Below are 24,547 nucleotides of genomic sequence, written 5' to 3'. Positions count from 1 at the left end.
AGTATATACTGTCCGCATAAGTTATAGCCTACGTATTTGGATAACTGAATTCTATACTTCCCTGTTTGCCTTCAGTTGTTTGTTTGTATGGTGTCAATAATGTGCTACAATGTAGGCCTACAACTGTACATTTTGTTCAAAAATGTTAAAGGTCTAATTTTGCTCTTTTGTGGTATTGTACTTATTTTACACTTACACTGGACACAAATTAAATGCAATGTGTATTCTTAAAGCTTGCAGCTTGCATATATTATTTTCTTGCAAAAATATTTCCAAGAATAGCCTAATTTGTATTATTTATTATTATTTTAACAAATGTTTTCTGTCCATTGTTTAAGACTCAATTTATATGATTTACGTTTAAGAATATGAATACTAATACCCTTATCATAATCATCATCAAAGATCATCATCATCATCACCACCACCACCACCACATATTGATCGTATACCGTATTACCGGTAGTCTTTTTTGTCTTTTAAGACATCGTGTAATTATATTTACAAGTATATATGAACACTGTGCTCAGCCTCAGTGCTTGCTATAATAAAACTATAATGGTTGGTCCCTATACTCGCCTTATGTCAAAGCAGCGCTGGAATGTGTTTAGTGTAGAGCGTGTAGAATAGAGAGGAATGCCTTTGCAACTCCCACTTTCCCAACGTCCAATCGGAGGCGAGCGACGGTTTCCAGGCGCCCGCGGAGTCCCAGCCGAAGAAAAACAAAGCCTCGGATAATAATAAAACTAAAGTTTTAGACGGAACGATATCCGGAATCGCTTTAGCATCAGAAACGCCAGCCGACTGGTGTATTTGTGGTCTTTTCCGTCACTCTCCGGGACCTATTTGGCGAGGTTGTTTATCTGTAGTAAGGGGAACTTGAAACCGGCCCCCTTGCCCCATTTCCTCGGTTGTTTTCCTTCTTTCGCCTGGATTCTCCATGTTGTTGCTGGTGTTAAAGTGAGGACTTCGCCGCGGCAGGAGGGGGATGTTCGTTTAATATTACTAGCAATAAAGTCAACCCGAGACGCAGCAGCAAATATAGCCTTCAAAACATCCCCAAGTGCCTTGCCCCTCCCCGGCGGACGAGACGAGAAGAAACATTGTAACCGATATTTTCTATTCTCATCCGGATTGTAACGCGCGCGCCTACGGATGACAGTTAATCTCGGCAATATTTTAGTAACTTTTCAATAAAACCTAATGAAGGCTCCTCATCAGCGTTCGGGGACAGGATTTGATCTCGAGGGCTCTGTGATTGTCAGATGGAAAGTTCTATTATCACCCAAGTGCAGAAAGAAGACGTTCAAGTGTCACCGAAAACAGGTACGACGAGTTTACGCGTTGATTCCTACTCTGCGTTATTGTTTACCAATCTAACGTCCAATAAAAACAAGTGAATTTGTATAAATGTTGGAACTCTGTATATTTATTTGAGCGTTGCTTATAAAAAGCCCAGTGCGCCCATTTGACAGTTCAGCGCTGCGGACGTTGGGCTGCGCGCGATCACCTCAAAGCGCATTGCTCTGCTGTTTTTGGCCCCATATCAAATTGATCCGTTATTTTGACCTAATCGATGTAAATACAGACATATAAAGCTATGTGAAATATAGGTAGCCTACGGTGTTTTGCTGTAATGGACGTTTTGCTGATATAGGAATGGACTTGAGGATTGAACACCTGCAGAGAATCCACGCAACTGTTGGAATACAATTCCTCCTTATTTGAATAGAATCTAGTTCTAGACAGTTATAACGAAGTCTTTGTTATATTTTTGACGAAGTTGATGCAGCCGTAAGGCGATTTAAGCGTTTGTTTCCTTGACATTTTCCATGGATGAAAATATTTAGGTGCTGGAATCGAATTGCAGATCATTTATATCAATAGCCTCCACGCCGTTGCCATGAATGCCAGCCACAGAGCTTGGCTAATTGCTGATCCAATTTTAGTTTTTTTCATTTCGGTTCACTCTTGGTCTTATTACTATTATTCTATCTATACAAATCTTTGTTGCCTAAGATTTGGCAATGTGTCTTTTCAGCGTTACAACTGCTATTTGATGATCACAATCTTTCTCTAAAATAAACTACTCGTGTTTATCTGATTCCGAGCTGTTTGGCACATTCCATATACTACGGGGGTACAGTATGGTCACGTTTGTCACCACAGCCGCTGTAGCTACAGTAAGCTATGTTGTTTTGTTCAGAGCCTTGGGGGGGGGGGGGGGGGGGGGGGGGGGTTACAGATGAGTGCTCGTAGTGGGAAATGGGGAATAGAAGGCTATACAGTACTATTTCAACGTTTCTGATCTTATTTTATCTTGGGGGAAACTGGACAGAAGATATAGGCTATTACGTGACGCATAATGTATTGTAGATGTGTTATATAACCCGTACAGGGTTTTTTTGGATTAAAGGGGAAAGACATGAAGTGAACAGCCATAGAAATACCAGGTGCCGCGGTATTGACAGTGGAATGCACAAACACACCCCTCTGCACACGCCCTCCTCCTGCCGCCCATTGTAGCGCGGTTTCAAAGATTCATTATTTTTGCTCGTTTCCCCCTCGCTCGAAAGGATTTTTGCTAATTGATTATGTTCCGTCCATGATTGATAACGGCGAATTTAATGTATTAGTATAGTATGTGATTATGATTATATTATATATTTTTGCAAGATGGATGCCCCAATTATTCCCCCCCCCCCCCCTTTTTTTGGACTGAGCACCAATTTGTTTTTCACCCATTAGCATTCATTTACAATTTGTTCCATTGCTTGGTTGATTGACTTGATTAATGTTATTGTAATAATTATTATAGGCTACATAGCCTATGCTCTGGTTTCATGAAGATGTTTCCTATCAGTAGAATAATGCTGTGCCTGTGACAAGCCATTGGAAATCACATCCATAGGATATATATGGCAAGGTTTTGAATCTAGTATTAATGCTGAGACCATCTTATTAACAGAGGCAGTGGGCTAGACATTAAAGTGTTCACATCCTGGTCCAATATTCTTTGTCTGTTATAACATGGTTGTGTTATGACTGCAGAAAAAAGTAGGCTATAATGAGCTGAGCGTCAACACGGGTTAGCAACAAATAAATGGGGCAAGATTAGATAACATACAGTATGGATTAAATAAACCCATGGTTTCTAGGCTTTAGTCACTTGACTGTACCATGGTATATGATTTGTTCAAAATATACTCCCATGTGCATGTCCTCACATGCAACGCTCCATAGAGATCATGACTTGCATAGCTGAGTCCTGTCAAGAATGTTTTTCCCATTCTGATGCCTAATTTATGCTCCGTCTTTGACAGTGTCTTGCGCCAAAAATAGCAGATCTACAAGCTCACAGCACGTCATCTGTGAAGCGTTGTGAGCTTGTAGATTGCATATTTTCAACGTGCAACACCATTGCATAATAAAGTATAAATCAGGTTTCAGTCAATGGCACACAAGTCTTGTGCAGGGCCAGGGTGCCTGTATTTACAGTGACTGATCTTAAGACTCGCACAGAGCGCTGAGGTGTGACTGACTGACTGATTGGCTATTCTGGCTAGCTTCAGCCTGCCAGGCAACACCAGTTCGGTCTTGGGAGTTTAAAATGGTTGGAATGTTTTCTGTCTGTGTTTTCTGCTGAAGGTATTGCTGAAAAGTGTGGGTTTTCCCGCCCTCTGTGATTATATAACATGTACCAGGCAGCCGTTTCCAGCAGCAGCAACAACAGCAGTAGAGTCAGGCTCATTAAAAACAGATTTCATGTGCAGGCTGTGCCATCCCTGTAGACTGATGGATTATGCCTTGAGAGGGAAGCTCATTCTACACGTGTGCTGCAAGCAACCAATATCTCGCTATGATTCATATTTGAAAGGAATCAATATTTTTGATTGATAAATATAAGATTCCCAATCCCAACTCCTTTCATCTCCGGCTCTGCAGTCTGCATTTTTGTATGAAAAAAGCTTGATTACAATTTGAAGTTGGAATGCATGTTTGGTGTGTAATTAGGCTCCCACGTCATTGTATAGTGTCCACATGTTGAAAGCATGCAGTTTTTGTTAGTTTTGCTCATGAAAGTCTCTTTCTCCTCACTCAACAGGCCAGGTGAGCCGGTCTTCCCTGAAACAGCCTAGGAGTTGTAACATCTTCAAAGCGCTCTTCTGTTGCCTCCAAGCGCAGGATGGCCCCAAACCACTACCACCTTCCCAGCATGCCTTGCTGGAGTCACAGGAAAATGGCATGGTTGTCAAGGTAACGTCATTCTAATGCCAGGAATGATTTATATGCCTGTAAACAGTCTGAAAAATGTGATTGCTAGCTGATGCAAGGCACAGTTATATTTTGTTAAAATCCATACTAATCCTAGCAGACTTTCGAACTTAACATAAAAATGTGCACTGGTTAGTTTGCCCGTCTTGAGGAATAAACTAGTAGACATGTCATCTATAAGAACTCTTCCGTACTGCTTGAAAAGCACAATTTCTTTCATATAACTAACTACAACATAAAACCACTACTGCTCCTGTTCTGCATTCTCCCTTATCAGAACTGTCTGTGGATATGGATTTGCTTTGATGTTCCCATTGAAGCCTCTAAGGAAGATTGGAACAGCTGAGCAACTTGGCAATCCTTTAAGGGAGACAGAGAATGCTGTATTATGTTTATGTGCCTTGTAATTGCTGAGGTGGAGAGCAAAAGCTTAGGGAGGTGCTACTCATGGCTGACACCAAGTGTCAACCTGGTTAGGACTCCAGCGCCATGGAAGGGGCGTTTTAATGAGATGCCATGTTTGTTAATTTTGAGGAGTGTCCTTCAGCAACAGGAGCAAACAGGAAACAGCATCTGTGGGGTCTGGCTATTGTCTTGCCCGGTCTGACTGAAATGAATCATTGGCGCCTATGGGGTCCTACTGTATGAAGCTCACTGCTAGTGAAATATGATTGTATTATCAAAGAATGGTGTTGCTCATATAAAATGTACATTATTATCTATCATAACATGCTCTCCTTCATTGATGAGTTTCTTATGATACATTATTTCCATGCAATTTATTATTTTCCTTGTACTTTTCCTTGTCGAGCTAATAATAGAACATAATTATAGCTAAAGAGAAGGACAAAGCTAAAACACTATACAGACATACTAGCTGTTATGCTAATGATGCATGGCATAGTCGTATACAGAAAAACATCGTATTTATTCTGTTACGCCACATGATATACATGCATTATGACCCCTCGTTCCCTGCTTCCTTAAATCACTGGGCTGTATTTTTGTATTTTGTTCAGTACACAAAAATGATGTGTAAAGTTGTTCGCGTGTTTTTCTGCATCTCCACAGGAGTTGGAGCCCTGCCTACTGCCTGAGGTGACGGCCCATGACCAGGGGAAGATCTGTGTGGTTATAGACCTGGACGAAACCCTGGTGCACAGCTCTTTCAAGGTGCTTTGTCCGTCCACAAACAATCCAAAGTATTTTCAACTGAAAAAAGTGCGATATGACGCGTCGACAATTCTTTGGGTTGAAAACACAAACATTTCTTTTCGAGTGACATCATGTGACACTTAGTCGCTGATGTATAAAGCAGGCTTAAATGTACCACAACAGGCTATCCTGTGATGTCCGTGTCATTTTCCTAGGTTTTAGTGCTACGGCTGCATCACCTTTAAGTACTGTTTTGCCCTTTAACTTAAATGCAGCTAATTATCTCAGTGGACACAAGAGCTTCCTATAATTCACAAAAAAGGCCAAATATTTAGGCTGGTTCGACTGGTTACCCTAGTCGAAAAATCCTATTGGATTTTCAAAATTTCTAATAGGATCCTATAGGATTTCGAAAATCCTATTAAGAAAAGATCCAATAGGATTGGTTCCAAATTCTAAAGGTCCATTCAGACCTGGATTGTTAGGCGCGATTCATACTCCTATTTTAGAGCCGAATAAAAGTCGGTTCGGCTCTGTAGAGCCTACAATGTGACGTCATTTGAGGTTCGGGGGGGCGGGTACCGTCCTAAAGTCGGCTCTTCGGTGCTACTGAAAATTTCTGACGAGCCGAAATCATTTCGGCACTACAGCGGTAAAATAGGAGTATGAATCGGCCCTTAGAGTGGCGCGATTACAAACAAAGTCAATGCAAAGACGAGAAGTTGCGCGAGCGCCACGAACGGGTGCAGCGCGACCTGGCGCAGCACAAACGGGACGAACCGAGGCGAATATTTAAATTCAAGTCTGAACGCATGATTCTGATTTTTGATATGATTTTTCTATTAGAATCTTATAGTGTTTTTTGACTACGGTAATTATATCGTGTATGCACTGTTGTGTGTAATGGTGGACCTGGTCTTGTGCTGATTGTTTTGTCAATCTGTTTTTCTTTTCTAGTTCACTTAAAATGTTTGGGGAACATCAAGTGAATGATATTGTTTATGTAGGCTGTGTACTGTGATTTATGGTAGCGGCATGGAGTTCATGGTCTTCAGTGTTCAGTTATGTAATGCCATGTGAACGTACACAGCGCAGCTCATGTGAGAGAGCATGCCAACCATCTCCCTCTGTGTTCTCTCTACAGCCTATTAGTAATGCAGACTTCATCGTGCCTGTGGAGATAGAAGGGACCACACACCAGGTAGAGTGTTTGCGTGTGTGTGTGTGTGTGGGGGGGGGGGGGGGGGGGGTTATGGATTGTGTTTGTGTATGTACTATGTTGATGTGTTTGCAGTGGTTGCTGAGCTAAAAAGGGATGGGTCTTGTCGCTGATCAGCCAGGTTTTGTTATTATGGGTGTTAAGAGCCCTCTGCTGGCCAGATGCTCATTTGATCAGGGAAGTTTAAAGGAAGGCAAAAGCTCCTATGCCACCAAAATGTGGAACGCCCTACCAACAGTCATTAAGACATGCAAATCCCTTGACTCCTTCAAAACCGCTCTCAAAGGGCACCTACGGACGGCTGCAATTCTTAACTCCCCCCCCCCTTTTCCCCTCACTGTATGTTTCTTTTCCCTTTTTACCTCTATGATGAATTCCTGTTCTGTTCTTTGACTATATAGAAGTACCTATTTGTACGTCTCTAAATGTTTTGATGAATTGAACATGGTGGACCCTCTTGTAAACAAGTGTAATGCTTAATTGGGTCGTCCACTCACAGTTAACAGTCTTTGTATTGAGTTTGTGCTTGAAATGTACTGTAATTCTGCAAACTGTTAATAAATATTTCAATCAATCAATCAATCTGAGGAAATGAACAAATTTCAACCTTGTCCTCCAAAATGTATAACTTATGGAATATTTATAACCATTGCCTAACCAGATAAGTGTAGTGGATCCTTTAATTCAACTTGAGCATAGATCTGCTGACCATTCGACATGTGGAAATGTATTTAACTTGTAACGTGATGCCTTGGACCACCCATGCTGTCGTGGACTCCTCTTTTTGGGCCTCTGCCTGGTTCAAGTAATCCAGGATAGGCTGGTTAACACCAGCACGGCCTGTTCTTGATTACTTGTTTCAGGAATTTGCCGATAGCACCTGATTGATGGACAGACATTGTATAGAAGTTCATTATGCAAATGTGGAAAAATGTAAGTTAAATGAAAGTTGATAACAGCATTGAGCATGAAAAGGTTTATTGGTGGGTTAAGTTTTTTTCTAACAACTATCTTTGCACAGGTGTACGTACTGAAGAGGCCATATGTGGATGAATTCCTACAGAGAATGGGAGAGATGTTTGAATGTGTTCTGTTCACAGCCAGTCTTGCCAAGGTACATATAAGATTGATAGTAAATAGTAGTAAAATGTTCTGTTACTGTCATTACAGTCACCTCAGTAATCACCTATCCATTATAATTACATTCATAGTTTATTCCTTTTTTATTTTACTTTAGAGACATATTAAAATGTAATACAATTTCTAGCTTACCCATTTCCTAATCGAGCAAGCATACAATGCTTCTGTCTTCCCTTCATTTTGGTGTTTGCTTGCCTCCACCATGGCCTCTGTTAGTATGCAGATCCAGTGACTGACCTTCTGGACCAGTGCGGTGTGTTCCGGACCCGGTTGTTCCGAGAGTCTTGCGTCTTCCACCAGGGCTGCTATGTCAAGGACTTGAGTAGGTTGGGCAGAGACCTCCACAAAACCCTAATCTTGGACAATTCTCCGGCCTCCTACATCTTTAACCCGGAGAATGCTGTGAGTTGTGTTATATTTTGGTAAACTACAGTCTGCCTCCTTAATCAGGCCAGACAGAAATTATAATATTTAACATTTCATTTTATGAATCACTGTTATATAATGAGTAATAGCACCAAGTTTACACCAAATAATTATAACACGTTTACAGACTGGAATATCCCTATATTGAAAATATTGATACACTTTACACTTTACATTTGGATTCCAATATTTTTAGTGGTCTATTTACACCTACAGTATTTTATGGGCGGTACTAAACACTATCTACACATTATCAAGGTGCAAGTTGAATTTGAGGATTTACATTTTTTGACACCTGTTGTGAATGGGATCGAGTGGTTTATTTATATGGGAATGTTTGATTGTTTCCCATCAGGTTCCCGTGGTGTCATGGTTTGATGATGTGGATGACGCTGAGCTGCTCAACCTTCTGCCTGTCTTTGAGGACCTGAGTCAAGCTGATAATGTTTACACCCGGCTGGATCAGCTACGAGGACCTTAGCTCTTTAACTTGGGAGGGCCCCATTCAGCTCTGGAATACTTCTACGCTACAATATTCCCACATGTAACGAAAAGACACTGGGTCGGTTTTCCAGACCTTGAGTTAGTGTCCATGCCTCAAAGTTTAATTTACTTTTTTCCTTTTCTTTTTTTGTGTGCGTCAATGTAGGACTAGGACAATTCAATTTATGGAAAACTGACCAATGTTTTCATTGGTTTAATGCAAAGTGCAGGCTGAGGCCATCTCTCTGAACCTCATTGCTCAGAATAGAGTCCTTTTTTGGAAGCACTGCCAGAATGGTTGGGGACATGGGGTAGAAAAACCAAAGTAGTCCACTAACAATCACTCCAGTGAATATGAATATTAAAGTGGTTATTTTGCCAAAGCAGAAGCCTTCCTGCCCTGATTCGGGAACATTGTTATATCGTTGTGCCTTTTAAGGAACAAACCAATACATCAGCTCATTCTTTAATTTCCAACCGTTTTTTATACAAATTTTATGTTACCTTTTCTAGTTTGATTTTATAACAAAATCTATTTTTAAAGATAAACATAGTCCATCTATGCAATCCTTCTGTATTTACATAGACAATACCTCTTGTGCAGCCAGTCAGTAATTTCATACAGCAGATCTAGACATTTGTCTTATCTATACATGAGCAGCAAAACAAAGTATATTTGCTTCTTTGTGCTGTATTGTAAAGATAATCATTTCTGTATAACATACAGTGTCATTGAAGCAGTCAGATTAATATTTGATTACATTGGCTAGGAGTGAAGTGATTGCAGCTCAACTCTTACTTTTGGAATTCCTCTATGGTCATTTGAAAGCAGACACACTGGAATGCATTGGTGGCACATAAGATTGTCGTAAATGCCACGTTTCAGTCAAGGTTATGTCAATTCCTTATGTACTTTTTCTTTCATTAGTACTAAATGACAAAACTTGCACTTGTTGTTTTGTATTGACAGTGCTAAAAGTAACAACTGTGCCTTCGAACTTCGGACAGAGAAAACCCTTATTTATACTTTGTCGTTCCAGAAATAGCTCAAATTGCATTGAGCTTGTAGATGTGCTATTTTCAGTACGACACTGTCATACGACAGAGTATAAATTTTACAAAACAGTGTTCTGCCTAGGCAGAGACATGAGGCCTATACATTCTAATATGTCATGCTGAGCGTGAGAAAACACTGTCCGGTCAAGTGTAATATCATGCAGTTGTGGTACTTGCAGTGCAACACTTGAAAATATCATCATATATGATGAATATTTTTTACTGTTTGAGTGTTTTGTGTATTTATTGGCCAAAAATTGTATTGTTCAGTATCTCTTTACTGCCAAACTTTTTGTTGTGTAATCTGTTTGCCTATACTTTGTTGCTGGCCTGGTGTTTAACTAACAATACAGTTTTGTTTGTGCCTTGCCTTCAAGTAATTTATGTCAAAGAAAAGTACCAACTGTATACATTTTACAAACTTCAGTCTAAAGGATTTTGACAAAAGTTAATTTGAAACCTCAAAATCTCCATTTGTATGCCACCTGACTTTTCATAAAAACCTTGTAAAAACTGAGAATAAGTGGGATTGATTCCTTTGTCAAGCTTATTCAATGATGTAATGTTTTGTGCAATTATTGCCTGTATGTTGACAACTACATGAAAAAAATGAAACATTTTACCTTCTATTATGTCATCTGACCAAAAGTATTTGTTCAGACAGTGAAGATCTGTCGATTAGTGTTCATCAAAATAAATGAATCATTTGTGCATCTTTTCATACCAAATTAAATTCATTTCTGAAAAGGTGCTAAAATAAAAAATGATTTCATTTTAATTTCAATGTGTATTTCTTCCAATAGGCATTTTTGCGAGAATGATTGTGGAGATTAAACTTCACCTTTAGGCTACACTACATGTTGACTACTTGTTTGCCTTCAGTAGTACAAACTCTACAAAAGGACATCCCAGTTATTTAGTAGGCTGTGACAAATGTTTGAGAGACATCCAGAGCTCAAACGAAAGTGGAAAGCCTATTTTCATTAAGACATTTCACGATATTCAGGTACGTTTATTTACTGCCATGAAAAAAAAAGGAAAAAAAAATAATTAAAATGCAAAAATCTCCCATATCCCCAATGGATAGTAAAATGTATACTTTTGCCTACTTAAGCTTATTTACTTAAACTCAAGTAGCCTACAACTTATTTGACAGAGAAAACTTTGTAGTACAAAAAAAAAAAAAAAAACAGTGCAGAAGCTACTGTCCAGTGTCCCCCACTGCCGGGAGGCTGGGTGTCGGACAGAAACGGGTTCGATTAGAGGCTGACTGGACTCGAGTTCCGCTAGTCTAGAATGAGCCTGGGGAGTTCTCTACTCTGCCAATATAAAGACATTCTAACTTCTAAGCCACGAATTCACAGCGTGCTCATTTAAAACAACGTAAACCTTTACGCTCGACAACAACCACAACATGAAACATGACTACGGCAGCCATTTTAGGTGTACCACTACCAACAAACAGATTAGATTACCGTCTGCCATACAGGAAGTGTAATTAGACAGTCACCCAGCAGACTCAACGGTTTAACCTTAGAGTATATATTAAGGGTTTAACGCCAAATAATTAAAACAAACTTGTTTAACTCTAAATTCAAGGATTATTAGTATTACACATACACATTACATACACTAGCAGACAGTGACTAGCTAGCTGCAGTTTAAACACCGCGATCGCGCGCGTACACACACACACACACACACACACACACACACATTTGATTATTATTATTTATTTTTTAATTGTATTTTTCCTTTTCTAACATTATTATTATTAGTAGTAGCTTGCTACTAATAAGAGGGGCACCCAGCTGCAGCCTCGAATAATAATAATAATAATAATAATAATACGGTAGTAGTAGTAGTAGTAACCTTTGTATATTTAATACATACGATCTCATCCATTATTAGAGAATGTCCAATAAATATAACAGATGTGTACTTTAGTTTTGCATAATAAACCTCGTACGTATTTATGGGCGTTACTTGGATAACGTCATCATCACACCAGGCTGACTGACAGGTTACGTTACTATTTTCCCCCAAGAAGAAAAACACTGTAAAGCAGGAAGAAGAAAGCAAATTAAACCTGAAACATAGCTGAGGAGGAGAGCCTAGCATTGAGTAAGTTGTCACAACATTTCCCGTATGCCTTTTTTCTCATAGCTTGTAAGTTCTATCGTTTATCGACGAATAAAAGACACGTCGAACGGTTGGTTAGTGACATTACTATAGACGTTAGTTAGCCATTCGGCTAACGTTAGCTCTTAGCGTTAGCTTAGCACTTTCGATCTCTCATCATGCGCCATTAACATTTCGACTTTTCGTGACATCTTGATAAATGTTACTGGTCTGTTTAATTATAGCTATCTGGCTATTTTTTGTAACGCTACGCAACGTTGCCAGTAAGCTTATTGGCAGCAGTCTGACAATCAAAACAGTTTAATGCTTGGCGTAAGTTGTTAGCCGTTATTTAAGATTGCAAACTCTCACCTATTGGGGCTAACTCTCACCCAGGTACTTTTACCCGTGTCAGTCTGATATAATAACCTGGCTTTGTTTATCTGTCAATGCGACACTGTCATAAGAACACAGTTGTCTAGCTACAGGCCGAATTACGGCCACTTGTGTTACTTTCATCTCGGTTGTGTTAGCTGCAGAATAGTTGTTTTAAAAACAAGACGCAACTGTTAATAATCTACCAATGGCGTGTACATCTGTTCTCCCTCCTCAGGATAGCTGAAGATCAAAAGGAAATCTCTACGGATCTCAGTGCCCGGGTTCCAACATGAACGTGTTCGACCGCAACATCAATTTTGATTCTCTCTTCAAGTTCTCCCAAATGTATGTAGCATGTGTAACTGACCATGTACGCACTTGATCAACCAGAAATCCGCATTAATTTCCTCCTAGTTATTTACAGGCATACCTTGTCCCGCATGCTTTGTTTCCAGCCCTCATTCTACCCAGGTGCACCTGAAGAATGTGTACTCCAGTCTGGCAGTGTGCATGTTCGTGGCTGCAGCCGGCTCCTATGTGCATGTTGTCACTCGTCTCTTTCAGGTAAGACTGATATATCATAGCACAACAGGACTTGGAATTCCCCTTCAAGTATTTATATAATATGACATACTTATTAAAGGTCTAAGTTCTTTGTGTATCATCCTGACATAACAAGCAATGCGACAAGTCGGATGAAGTCATTAATACTGTCATCAAACGCATAATGAGACCCATTACTTATACTTTGTATTTATATTTCAGGATTGATCAAACATTATAGTGAGGCTCCCATCTAGTGGTTGTTTTTACTAAGGGAATCTTCTCTCTTGCAGCAGTTGAGACGAAGAACCATCTAAATCCATAATTTGTTCTGACTCCTCCCGAAAAGGCCTATCTGTCCTGACCCCTTATCCATAATTTATACATTATGGATAATAATTACTATGGACTTAGATGATTTTTCGTCTCAACTGCTCAGTTCATATTCATTAGTTGGTTAGTCATAATCATTAGTTGTTTATGCCCTTATAGTTAATTTGTTCGGTAGACGGGCGACACTACATCAGGAGACAATTTTGTCTGTCCCTGACACATAAATGTCTTTAATGGTAATTGTTGCAACTAGACCTGTACCTGCTCGTCGGCCACCGGCCAAATTGGGAACCTAATAATACCCGTTGTCAACTTGTCATAGCACCCGTTTTAACTATCTGTCTGTGTCCCTTTTGTGACCATACTGTAAGTGTATATGGATATCTCTGTATCTGTCTGTGAAGAGTGCAAACTGACTGTGAAAAGTGGACAGGTTAAGTAATCAATTGGCAGGTGTGGGGTTGCCATGGCAATCAATTGGCTGAGCCAGAGGCTGGGAATTGCACAGGTGAGGCAACCTGGGCAAGACCTACGCTGTAGAGGCTATCATTTGTTTGGGCGGAAGTTGATGCTTTACAAATCGGTTTACATTCTCTGCGAATGAAACAAGTGTTGTGATTGGTTGGGAAAATATCGTATCCGGGGGAAATACATCTGACGGATGTTCCGGACGGTACATCTTCCGATAGCTTCTCTGCCTTACGTTGTGACCAGGCTTTTCTTTTCGCAGATAAGTAAGCCTGGGACCTAGGCTACAGGTGAGGGGACTTTAGGTCCTCATTAGGGCTCATTAGGTCCACTGGCAGAGCCTGACCAGAGCCTTTTGTGGTGTTTCTGGACAACTGTGTATGCCACCGACTCAGGCCGGGCACTGTACTCCCTCTGGGGGTGTGGAGCGCGTGTGTCAAATTTGAAGTTGGTGGGGCAAACGGTTCTCGAGTTACGTGCATTACAACCGCACACACACACACACACACACACACACAGTCAGACGTGGCACATTTATAGTTTGATGTAACACCATGTCTTTTTGTATCTGTGAACATGCATGTCATAGGCACAAATAGTAGAGGACCTGGCTCTTCATTTAGGAGAGAGGACCCGGCTCTTCATTTAGGAGAGAATATCCCAACTGTTCTTGGCTAATATGACCGCTGCGAACAACTTGGGAACTGTGAACAATTCTCTATCTTTCTGTTTTATGAACACAAGGTTGCTGTACTTTATACCTCATAGGTATAAAGTACAGCAACCTTGTGTTCATAAAACAGAAAGATAGGGTATTGGGTAAGACTGATGTTGTGTATCTTTCAGGACCTTTCACTGCTTCGTCTCAACCATTACTCTATGCTCTGGTCCCAGCCACCGTGGTGGATATTTTGACATTCAGTTTTTTTTGGGGGAATGTTGCCACTACTGTTGGAGCAGCCATAAACTACACAGGTTCATCCCGAGGTTCTGGGCATCTTTGTAAAGTTAGTGTTAAAAGCAGGTAAAAGAGTAACGTTTGAGGCAGACTAACATCAGTCACTTTTCCATTCACTGTAGTAGAAGAGGTGCAGGTTTAAACCGCAGATATGTCATCTCCGCCTACAGGAAATACTTTGCCTGCGACCATGAGACCCGTTTCTGAATCGGTCTATATGGAGGCGGGATGTTACGAGGTGTGATCAGATATGGCCATATGTTGACATTCCCATATACGGTATGGGGAAGGGCCCCTGGCAATGTCGTCTGTCACTAGATCCCTGATGTCGAGGTTGCGCTGCTGCGGCAGATCGGGCGCGTGCACGCATCCGCCTGGGTGATGGCAGACTGCTGGGCGAGTGCTGCTAGGCGAGTGCTGTCGCTTTAGCGATGGGATCAACTTTGACCAAAAAATACAACAATGAAAAACGGTATGGCCAGGGTTCATGGCCATATGTAGCGTGTCTTCTGTCTTGAGTGTAGAGGGTTTGATGATGTCAGACTGACATGATGGACTGACAACCATATATGGAGATCTAAGGGTCTCCATGATGTCACAAGGTCAAATCCATATATAGAGATCTAAGTGACTCCATGATGTCAGTTGTCACGAGATGTCACATGGCACGATACCATATATGGAGACGTAGGTGACTAACTAACGGACGGGAGATGCACGAAGAAGCAAGTTTCAGCCTTATCAAGAATCTGAATCATTATTGTCCCGTTATTTTGTAGTATCCCACGAGGAGAGAAGATGGGGTAGAGTGAGAAGAGAAAAGAGAAAGAAACTGGTTAAACAAACAAACAAAAAGATGTAAACATACAGATGGCGTATGTGTTAGCACTTAGCAGGTGTGTACATAATGTTTTGAACATAATATAATATGCAGATGTGTACATGTTGTTTTGGAAACATTAGCATCATGTGCAAAAAACAGTAGCAGCAGGTACAGTGTTCTCAAGGTGCTATTTGTGCAACAAGAAAGGTAAAGTCCACATTTGACATGAATAATATGCTCATGTAATGGCTGATGTTTTTCAGGGAGGAATTCTTTCTCTGCTGGGTTCTCTGGGGATGATGTTCTGGCTGGCCATGACTCCACACAACTATGAGACAGAGAAAAAGAGATTGGCCATCCTCGCTGGCTTTGCTTTCTTCACAGGTAGCGCTTGTTGAACAATAACATTGTAATGGTCATTTAGGCATGATACTAGTACTACACACAGTATTCTGGAGGACAGCTAATTTCACAGTTGTCTTTTGCATATTGTCGTCATAAATATTAGTCTATACACATTATGTTACAGTGAAAGCCATCATTTCACTGATCAAGCAGACAGGATAAGAGGCATCTTCAAACTAAAATATTAATTTCGTATAATCTGGTTAATTGATAGTTAAACATCACAATTTAGTGTCAACATTTGGTTATTTTAGTTAACATTGGGGATGATGTAAACTGTGGTTTTGTTTCCTTTTTATTTCTGTCTCTCCAGGTGTTGGCCTGGGACCTGCCATGGACTTTGTTATTGCTATCAACCCAAGGTATGACTGGGTGGACTTTAGCCCTGCAGTAGTTATCTGACTGAATCAAAACAGGCTTGTGTGTGTTGAGTTATTTATTTTTAGTTTAAGGCTATAGGTCAGACATTTTGAATGTCATATATGTACATAGGCCAGCAGATAATAATTTACATGAGCCGAGGACTTATGTATTATTCAAGGTTCACTTTATTTGTCATTTCACATGTTTGCACATAATGTTGTTGCTGTGTGTGTTTCGTTATTAGTTTTGAAATGCACTAAAGTTTAAAAACATTTAGTCCTCAACCTTTTTAGCTATCTGACAGTGGAACTTTAGTGCCATTTGCAAGCCCATAGTTTGTGCTTACGTTACGGACAAGTGTGACCTTTGCTCTGTTTTCTCTGCAGCATCATTGTGACAGCGTTCCTGGGAACGTCCATCATCTTCATTTGCTTCACTCTCAGTGCCCTCTATGCCAAGCGCCGGAGCTACCTCTTCCTGGGAGGTACAGGCATCTAGTTGATCTATCTTGTGTTAGGTCACATTCTCACTAGGATATTTTAAAATTAAACCGAATCCTGGAGCGTATTGTTGGAAAGTGCGCTTTGTTGGGCAGGTGTGAAGGCTCATTTGAATTCTGGTGCGGATCAAACAAATTCGAATTTGCCAAAAAACGGGGGTCTCGGTTTGTTCCAAGTGCACCAGAATTCGGTTTTATGCAGGTGTGAATGTAATCTGCACCAAATAGCAAAGAACGTGTATTTAATTCGCAGTAATTACAAAAAGGCTGTAGTAGGCATTTACTTCAAATAGGCATATTCCCATACCCCAGTCCCATTATTATGCATCTGATGAAGTTGGCTGGTGGTTATGCCCAAACCACACCAATGATTCGAGACGCAATTAAACCGTTTTAGTATTTGTCGCAGTGGTCTGATATGTCCCGTTGCACGTTGGCGCAAGTTATTCAATTCAAAGCAGCTTTATTGGCATGACAAAACCCTAGCTTCCATCCTAGTTATCCGTCCGTCTGTGTGTGTGTCACACTAGCCGGCTCTGTGTGTGTGTGTGTGTGTATGCGTGTCGCTTTACGTCAAGTCGCAAAAACACTTGTTGCCTCAGAAACCTAGCAGTTTATGTTACAGTGTAAAAATCATTGCTGTGGACACCGGTGTAGGGTCCATTGGGCCACGCGGGCCGTGGCCGAGTCAGTTTAGAGCTTGCCCAGTCTTACTTCGAAGAGAGGGGACGAAAAAATAAGAAACAACAAAAGATGGCCTGCTTTGGCAGCCCTTGTGCATGCAAATTTCTGTCGGTAGCAAACCACAGCATGCAAGCCGCCTTTGTTTTAAATGGTCCCACATTAGCACGTCCGCAAAACCATTCACATATATGTGATATGTGCAGTTAAAGCACCATTCTGTCGTAGGTAGTTGCATGTTGCAAGGAGTTTCATGAGTCATTGGTGTAGTTTGGGCCTAGGTTAGGCTATTTCAATGATGGCATTCGTCCTGTCACCAAGGCAAGGTGGAATTTAGTAGCCAGCTCAATAACAGACATAAAGGTATACCTACATGGCGTGTGTGGTTGGTTGGTCAAAGCCACGTGTCTTCCAGTTGCTGTAGTACCACCGCAGAAGCGCACGCCTCTCTCTCCTCTGATTAGGTAATAACAGGTGTGCACCGTCCGTGACCAGTTGTCACTGTGCCTGAGCCGGCTATGTGGCTTAACTTCTACGCACATAGGCTACTACGCACGTTGAAAATGGCCCATCTACAAGCTCACAATCCGTTGTGTTGTAGATCTGCTATTTTTGGAGCGCCCCAGGCCTGTCATACGAAGTAGCCAATGATTTTTGCCCACAGTCATTCCCAAAAAGTGAATGACCGAGTTTCCAGTTCCAATAATGCAATCTCATGAACATGTTGAGTTTATATGGATGGAAGTCCATTGGTACAAAAAAATGGCAGCACAATGGAATTGATAAAACGGACAATGAAATGGTAATAAAAAAACAATGATAAGTATAACCGACCACTGATTACAATTTTATGATTTGATGCCTCCATGTCCCACAATGCTTTGCGGGATTTGGGCGGTGTGACGATACGCGGAAATAGATGCACATATGTTCAGTGTAGTTTTCTTGACTGCAGCTAGCGGTAGGTTGTCGAGGCCGTTTTCACACTCAAAGTTCACTTAGAAGGTCCGGACCAAGGACCAAATATTTGCATTTTGATTTTGGTCCGTTTGGTGTTCACACTGGACTTTGTAAAGCGTACCAAATATGTAAACAAATGACACATGTTAAGCGAACCAAATAGTGAAAAAAAGAAAAGCGGTCATTTTACGATGGAGGGAAAAAGAACATGAGGGGGTGTGGGAAATCACTGTCTACAATTTTTGGGCGCAACCTTCAGTCACAGAGAGAAGAGAACAGCAACATGAATCATGATTGCAGCAACAACTTGCAATTGCATTACTTCTTAATAATTATTTTATTAGCCAAATAAGACAACAGAGGTGCAGGTGTTTGAACAATAATGTGCTTGCTGCTGATGCATACAATAATTCACCGGAGACGTATAGCCTACAACAAAGTATCCCCGAATCCCGATAAAAATAACTTTTCTTCCATGTGTGCACCTTAACCCGATTCAATATAGGCCTATGTTATTTCTGCGCATCAAATCGACGGGCATATTATAATATTCTGACAGAAAAAAGGAGGGGACACGAGTTGAAAGAAACTCTCTCGCATGAAGGCTCATGCATCACAGGCTTCGTCATAACTTTGCGTGGTGGCGGCGGCGCATGCTTAAAATAAACAGATCTACAAGCTTACATCGTGTACCATACCGTACATACCATTCCGTGTCGATAACTTGTACATCTGTTATATTTGCGCATGTGAACCTTGTATGCTGCCATTACATTTCTACTCTACTCATAGACATATATGCGTCTAGCCTACTATTAAAATCAATAGTGATCCCCGTAAAAAAGACATGCTTTTAGAACTAATTATTAATGCAGCCTCACAACTGCCGACGCCTGACGGCTATTTTGGCTATCGTCCTAGTATTTCTGTATATAGAATAGAACTTCGTACCAGACTGGACTCACTCACTGGAGACAGCCGTGCGCAACTTGGACTCTCCAAGTTACGCACGGGCGCCACGTAGGCTAGTAGACTACGGCTCTCTCCAGTCGGAAGGTTATTATAATAGATAGATAGATACTTTATTTGTCCTTTTGGAAATTTGTCTTGTGCACAGCAATCATCAGGATACAGAAAACATATACAAACAAACAGATCACAACAATATATCAATCAAACTTTATTGACAGCCGTAGCCAAAAGAAGATATACAAACAAGCGATATAATAGTCTGTGTCACGTAACTCAGAAGACTACAGCCTAAACCCCACTCAGTGCTGTCAAGAACGGCAGTTCTCTCCTATTAGTTGGCGGTTAAAACCCACCCTTCTGTCTGAAGTATGACAAATGTAGCCTCACTCCCAATCTTCCGCCGTAGTCTGAAAACCCACCTCTTCAGACTCCACCATGGCCCGTAGCACTTGCCCTAGCCTAGCCCCTTAGATAGCACATTATGTAGACTTAGATAGTATTTTAAACAGACTTATAGCTTGTTATGTAGACAGCTTTAGATTTGCACTTTATGTAGTCATAGCACTTTATAGTACACATGTATAATATATTATATTATATAGTATAGTATGTATAGTTTACATAGATACTCCACTGTTACGTTCTTAGTTTACGTATGATTCATGTTAAGTACTTTTTATATATGTGATGTATGCCATGCTTTTTGTTATTGCTTAATGTAAATCGCTCTGGATTAAGAGCGTCTGCTAAATGCCTAAATTGTAAATTGTAAATGTCTGTTTTGTATTTTACTACGTATGCCTGCCCTAAAGAAATGCTGTGTTTCTGTCCTCAGGCACTCTGATGTCTGGCCTCTCCCTGCTGTTCCTGATGTCTGTGATGAATATGTTCTTTGGCTCTGTCATGCTGTTCAAGGTACCTGAACCGAGCTCTGACATTTTGACGAGTGGATTCTTATGAATTGTTTGCAGTGACATTGAGTGTGAAGAATCTGGAATGTGACTTTGAAACTTATTACGTCTTTTCTGTTCTTATTTCCAACAGGCACACATGTACCTCGGGCTGATCATCATGTGTGGATTTGTCCTGTTTGACACTCAGCTCATCATTGAGAAAGCAGAGAATGGAGACAAGGACTATATCTGGTAAGGATTTGCATGGTAACAGGCAAGCTATTTGAACAGAGCCTGCTATTTGAACTGCATGTCATATGTCAACAGAGACTGAAATAAGCATATGAAAAGTTTTGTTCCACAAAAACTTGTGTCTTGTTGTAAACAGTAGAATGAGACCTACTGTTGGGCTGTGCATCTTGATACTCTTTGCGGACATTCTGTTTTCTTGTGTAAACAGTGACACAGCTACTTTGTGACAAACATCACTGGCTGTCGCTGAACATTCAAACACTTTAGGACGTAGTTTGTGACTTAAGTCTTTGACTGACAGAAAGATTATGCCTTTTAGTTTACATCCTGCTGGACCCTTAAGTGTGTGTGTGTGTGTGTGTTAAACCTTTTTGTATTCTTCTAAAGGCACTGCGTGGACCTGTTCCTTGATTTTGTCACAATCTTCAGGAAACTGATGATTCTTCTTGCCATGAATGAGAAGGTACCCTGTTTATTTCATAACACTCCTTTGATAAAGAATTCCTTTTCGATTGTTTATTTTAATGATCATTATTTCCAACAGGAGGGCACATGATCTTGCATAATTGTTGTTGTCCGTCTTCATCTGCTTATCTGCAACTGCAAACTACTAGTCTGCATCATATTTCTTGTGCATAGTTCCAGCAAGCCAAGGAACTCAATTTCCTAATATCTGTGAAATATATCGGTCAACAACTCCCACCATGGTATGGCATAATGATGTGCCCAAGCTATGTAAGCTGCTGTACTGTGCTGTGCAAGCTGTACTGTACTGTGCAAGCTGTACTGTACTGTACTGTGCTGTACTGTACTGTGCTGTGCTGTGCTGTGCTGTGCAAGCTGTACTTCCAGTGCATCAGCATGTGATCTGCACTACTTGTCCTGCTGCTCATGTCCCTCGGTGCAGCCTGCAACAATATCACAACGTAGTTGATAATGTAAAAAATCACACCCGTGTGAACTGAGTGGTGTAAGGTCTTATATAGCCTGATCAGCTCTGATCTGACGTAATGAAATCACACCCGGGTGAACTGGGTGACCGTAGCAACCATGCTCATTTTTTGAGCACAGACAGACAGACAGACACGTAAACTAACAAAGCCAGTAGGAGTGGTTTACACCACTCAAAACAAATATATATATATATATATTTCATTGAATTCTTAGTGGTCACACCAACATTGTTCTTGTGAAATACTGTTCTAATTGGAGAATATTATAAAAAAAATTAACAGCACAGAGAGAACAACGCACACACACATGGTGTGCTTTCACTCAATCAGACTGTATCACAATGTACATTTATAGCTGAAACATTTTAATTGTGATATTGCATGTTGCTGTGAAACAGTTTCATGCCGATTCATGCCAGTAGGTGAATGCTGGGCATGCATGCACTGAGATTCACTATTGCGTAATTTCAGTTTGCTCCTTATCGGAGTGATGGGGTCTGGTCTGTTTATACTACTTTTTAGGTTATAATAATTTGACATTATTTTTGTCTTTGTGATGGCATGCCGCTCTATTTTTTAATGTGTTTGCTGTATAAAGATTTGTCTTAGTACAGCCCGTCCCTTGGGTTGCACCGTAATGCTTTATATATTTGTGTTTTTTTTCAGGAAAAGAAGAAAGAGAAGAAGTAGGCAAAGTTTCAAATTAAAAACAATCTGAGCAAGGCACTATTTGCAATGCTGTTGGTGCTTTCACTTTGTCTTCAATTCTTGAAATTAACTCCTATGTGGTCTTACTATTCTTATTATTATTGAAGTTTATTTGATTTATTAACTTACAATAAGGGTTGAATGTAAGTTTTATGGTAAACTAATGCTAGTCCTTTCTTGGCTGTGAATGGAAAGTAGACTAATGCTGCAGTGATCACGCTTGGCCTATAGAGGGGAGTGCTGCCCTGAAAAGGCTCCCACAAGCCGAGCGGCATTTCCTAAGGTTTTCATATTGTTATTTAGTGCCATAAAATAGGTTATTTGAGCATTTGAGACTGATTGTTTTTGTTTGAAGTTATGTAATTTCAGTTGATTTGCCTATTTATACAGTTTTCCCTCAAATCTATTCAGTGGAGTTGTCACAATATGCCGTCTCCCATGATATTCCCAGTTTAACACCACTTGAGGTTTTTCCCAATTGTGATTAATTACCATGGCGTTGCACAACATTTTGAGAACAACACTGGTAAAAGCCAGCAGTCAGCATCTGATCGTACTGGTCTTTTCAAATTCTTGAAGACAAATGTCAAGTCTCCTGGTTGGGATATATGACTGGCTGGTGTTAGATTTGTCATCTATACATAGTTTAAATGTGGAAAGCCAAGATAGGCCAGTTCCTGACTTCCTATTGCTCCCATACATGAATTTGTCTTTAAAAATGGTCTAAAATACCTGTGCTCTACATATTAGTTTGCCAAATGTGATGTTAACCTAAAAGTTTTTGAAGATCTGTATACTGTGAACTTATTTTATTGATGTACTATTGAAATAATTTGATACATTTGCTCAAATAAATTTGTTGAACGTGCTCAACTGAGCTGATATTTCTTTGATTGTTCCTTTGTGCTTTTTTGTTAGCCAAAACCAATACATTGGGATATTGCAATGAAATAAACATTTTTGTAAAGTACATTTTGAAAACTTGGGAAATGGGGCATTCTGCATGACTACTTTTACTTTTGGTATTTGACGTATATTTTGATACCAAAACTTGTAAAGCGTATTTCTACGTTTTTTTTCTTGTGCCTTAAGTGTTATGGATGTTGGTCTTCAAAAGATGCTTTGCACAGGCCTCCCTTTGTGGGATTTGAATCTTATTTATTTGACAGGGACAATGCTCATTAATCAACATTTCAGTTTTCACTTCCATGTAAATGTGCCAGAGTTAGCCATAAGCTAATTTACATCTGTAGTCCCTGAGCAGGCTCTTAAAATGGTAGTAAAACAATACAATACAGGAACAGATCAACATGGTACAGGGGACAGAACAACTGCAAAGTGAAGTGAAAAATGACACCGGTGATGAATACTAAATAGTGCTGATAGTTACTCATGATTACAGATTTGATTTGTTTTTAGCCACCTCTTCAGGTTAAATTTGAAGGTCAAATAGTTGGAGGTCTCTCTTACTTGAGACTGTTCCAGTGATGGGAGGCTCTAACAGAGAAGACTATTTTACCAAACACACTACGTCTGATTGGCACTCTAGGAGCTTAATTGGGAACATGACTAGTCTAGAGTGTTAACACAGTGAGCCACCATGCTCCTTGTTTTGGTGCAGTTTTCCTTGTGCCTTAAGTAAGAAATATTAGACTCCTTCCAACACTGGAAATAAATGTGCAATGTAAAAACTGCCAATGTGATAAATTAACACAAGAACTAAATCAAAACAGTTTAATTGTTTTGACATAAAATATGAACAAGCATCAAACGTCTTCATTGATGATCCTCCAATTAATCTGAATGTCAACAATTGTCAACCAGGGAAGTTAATTTAGCCTTCAGCCAATGATATTATAGACTGGCCATCAACATGTACTGCACTTGACACTACAAGTAAATGCAACCAAGCGGTGGCAACCAAATGAATTGCCATCATGGTGTACTGTCCATCTTTTTTTCCCTGGCTGGCGTCCCTCCCAATTTCTATTGGGAGTTGCTTGGGCTAAAACCTTGCCCATTTTTGGGACTTGAGTCTCCAAAGTACCTCCACTATTTGCTTTTTGAGCGGCGCCAATGTGTGGCTTGTGTGGCCCCGCTATGACATCATGTCAATGGCAACATTTACTGACTTAGTGGTGCTGTGGGTCCCATGCACCTAGGTACCTTGTAGGGCTCCTGACCTGGGGGTCGTTGAAACACTAAGGTGTTGGCTTTCTTCTGCTCTGTAGTAAATCAATTACCAATGTGTTTGTTCAATCGATGACTGGGTGTGATTCATATACAGCCATATGAGGTGTGTGCCTTTAATTAATTGAATTGTCCCATCATTAGTTTTCTAAACTATACAATCCTGAGTGTTAATTTAACTCGGAGCGTGTATAAATGAAACCGTTGTATACTCAAGAGTTACAGACCAATAAGTGTCTATTTGGCATTTGGTACCATTTAATTTGCTGTAACAATCCCCCACCTGTATTCTT

At 40.4% G+C, this 24,547-nt stretch overlaps 2 protein-coding genes across 4 annotated transcripts in view; both read left to right on the top strand.

Annotated features, from left to right (window-relative positions):
• The first annotated feature begins 621 nt into the window (after window positions 1–621).
• Window positions 622–10,267, top strand: ctdsp2 (CTD (carboxy-terminal domain, RNA polymerase II, polypeptide A) small phosphatase 2). Its single transcript, XM_079517376.1, has 7 exons — window positions 622–1,326; window positions 4,106–4,257; window positions 5,347–5,448; window positions 6,575–6,631; window positions 7,671–7,763; window positions 8,006–8,191; window positions 8,571–10,267. The coding sequence occupies exons 1-7, from the start codon at window positions 1,266–1,268 to the stop codon at window positions 8,694–8,696; spliced, it is 777 nt and encodes a 258-aa protein (XP_079373502.1). The 5' UTR covers window positions 622–1,265; the 3' UTR covers window positions 8,697–10,267.
• Window positions 10,268–11,721: 1,454 nt separating this feature from the next.
• Window positions 11,722–24,547, top strand: part of tegt (testis enhanced gene transcript (BAX inhibitor 1)) — a 43,013-nt gene continuing 30,187 nt past the window's right edge. The window contains exons 1-10 of one of the 3 annotated variants that reach the window (XM_079517390.1): window positions 11,722–11,878; window positions 12,489–12,598; window positions 12,709–12,817; window positions 15,642–15,762; window positions 16,097–16,145; window positions 16,533–16,630; window positions 20,094–20,173; window positions 20,303–20,403; window positions 20,791–20,866; window positions 22,023–22,046. In XM_079517390.1, coding sequence (XP_079373516.1) covers window positions 12,543–12,598; window positions 12,709–12,817; window positions 15,642–15,762; window positions 16,097–16,145; window positions 16,533–16,630; window positions 20,094–20,173; window positions 20,303–20,403; window positions 20,791–20,866; window positions 22,023–22,046 — 714 coding nt within the window. In that variant the 5' untranslated portion in view covers window positions 11,722–11,878; window positions 12,489–12,542. Of the gene's footprint in view, window positions 11,879–12,488; window positions 12,599–12,708; window positions 12,818–15,641; window positions 15,763–16,096; window positions 16,146–16,532; window positions 16,631–20,093; window positions 20,174–20,302; window positions 20,404–20,790; window positions 20,867–22,022; window positions 22,953–24,547 lie in introns of those variants that run through there. The other 2 variants (XM_079517389.1, XM_079517391.1) reach the window with 2 other exon arrangements.

This window comes from Electrona antarctica, assembly GCF_951216825.1.
Source record: "Electrona antarctica genome assembly, chromosome: 2".
In the NCBI taxonomy this organism is placed as follows: domain Eukaryota; kingdom Metazoa; phylum Chordata; class Actinopteri; order Myctophiformes; family Myctophidae; genus Electrona; species Electrona antarctica.
The sequence above is the reverse complement of the archived record's forward strand: the minus strand, read 5'-3'. Positions and strand labels throughout refer to the sequence as shown.

Coding starts and splice junctions, on each gene's coding strand:
- ctdsp2 (XM_079517376.1), top strand. CDS start 1,266: ATGGAAAGTTCTATTATCACCCAAGTGCAGAAAGAAGACGTTCAAGTG. Junction 4,258..5,346: donor AAAATGGCATGGTTGTCAAG/GTAACGTCATTC, acceptor GCATCTCCACAG/GAGTTGGAGCCCTGCCTACT. Junction 5,449..6,574: donor TGGTGCACAGCTCTTTCAAG/GTGCTTTGTCCG, acceptor TTCTCTCTACAG/CCTATTAGTAATGCAGACTT.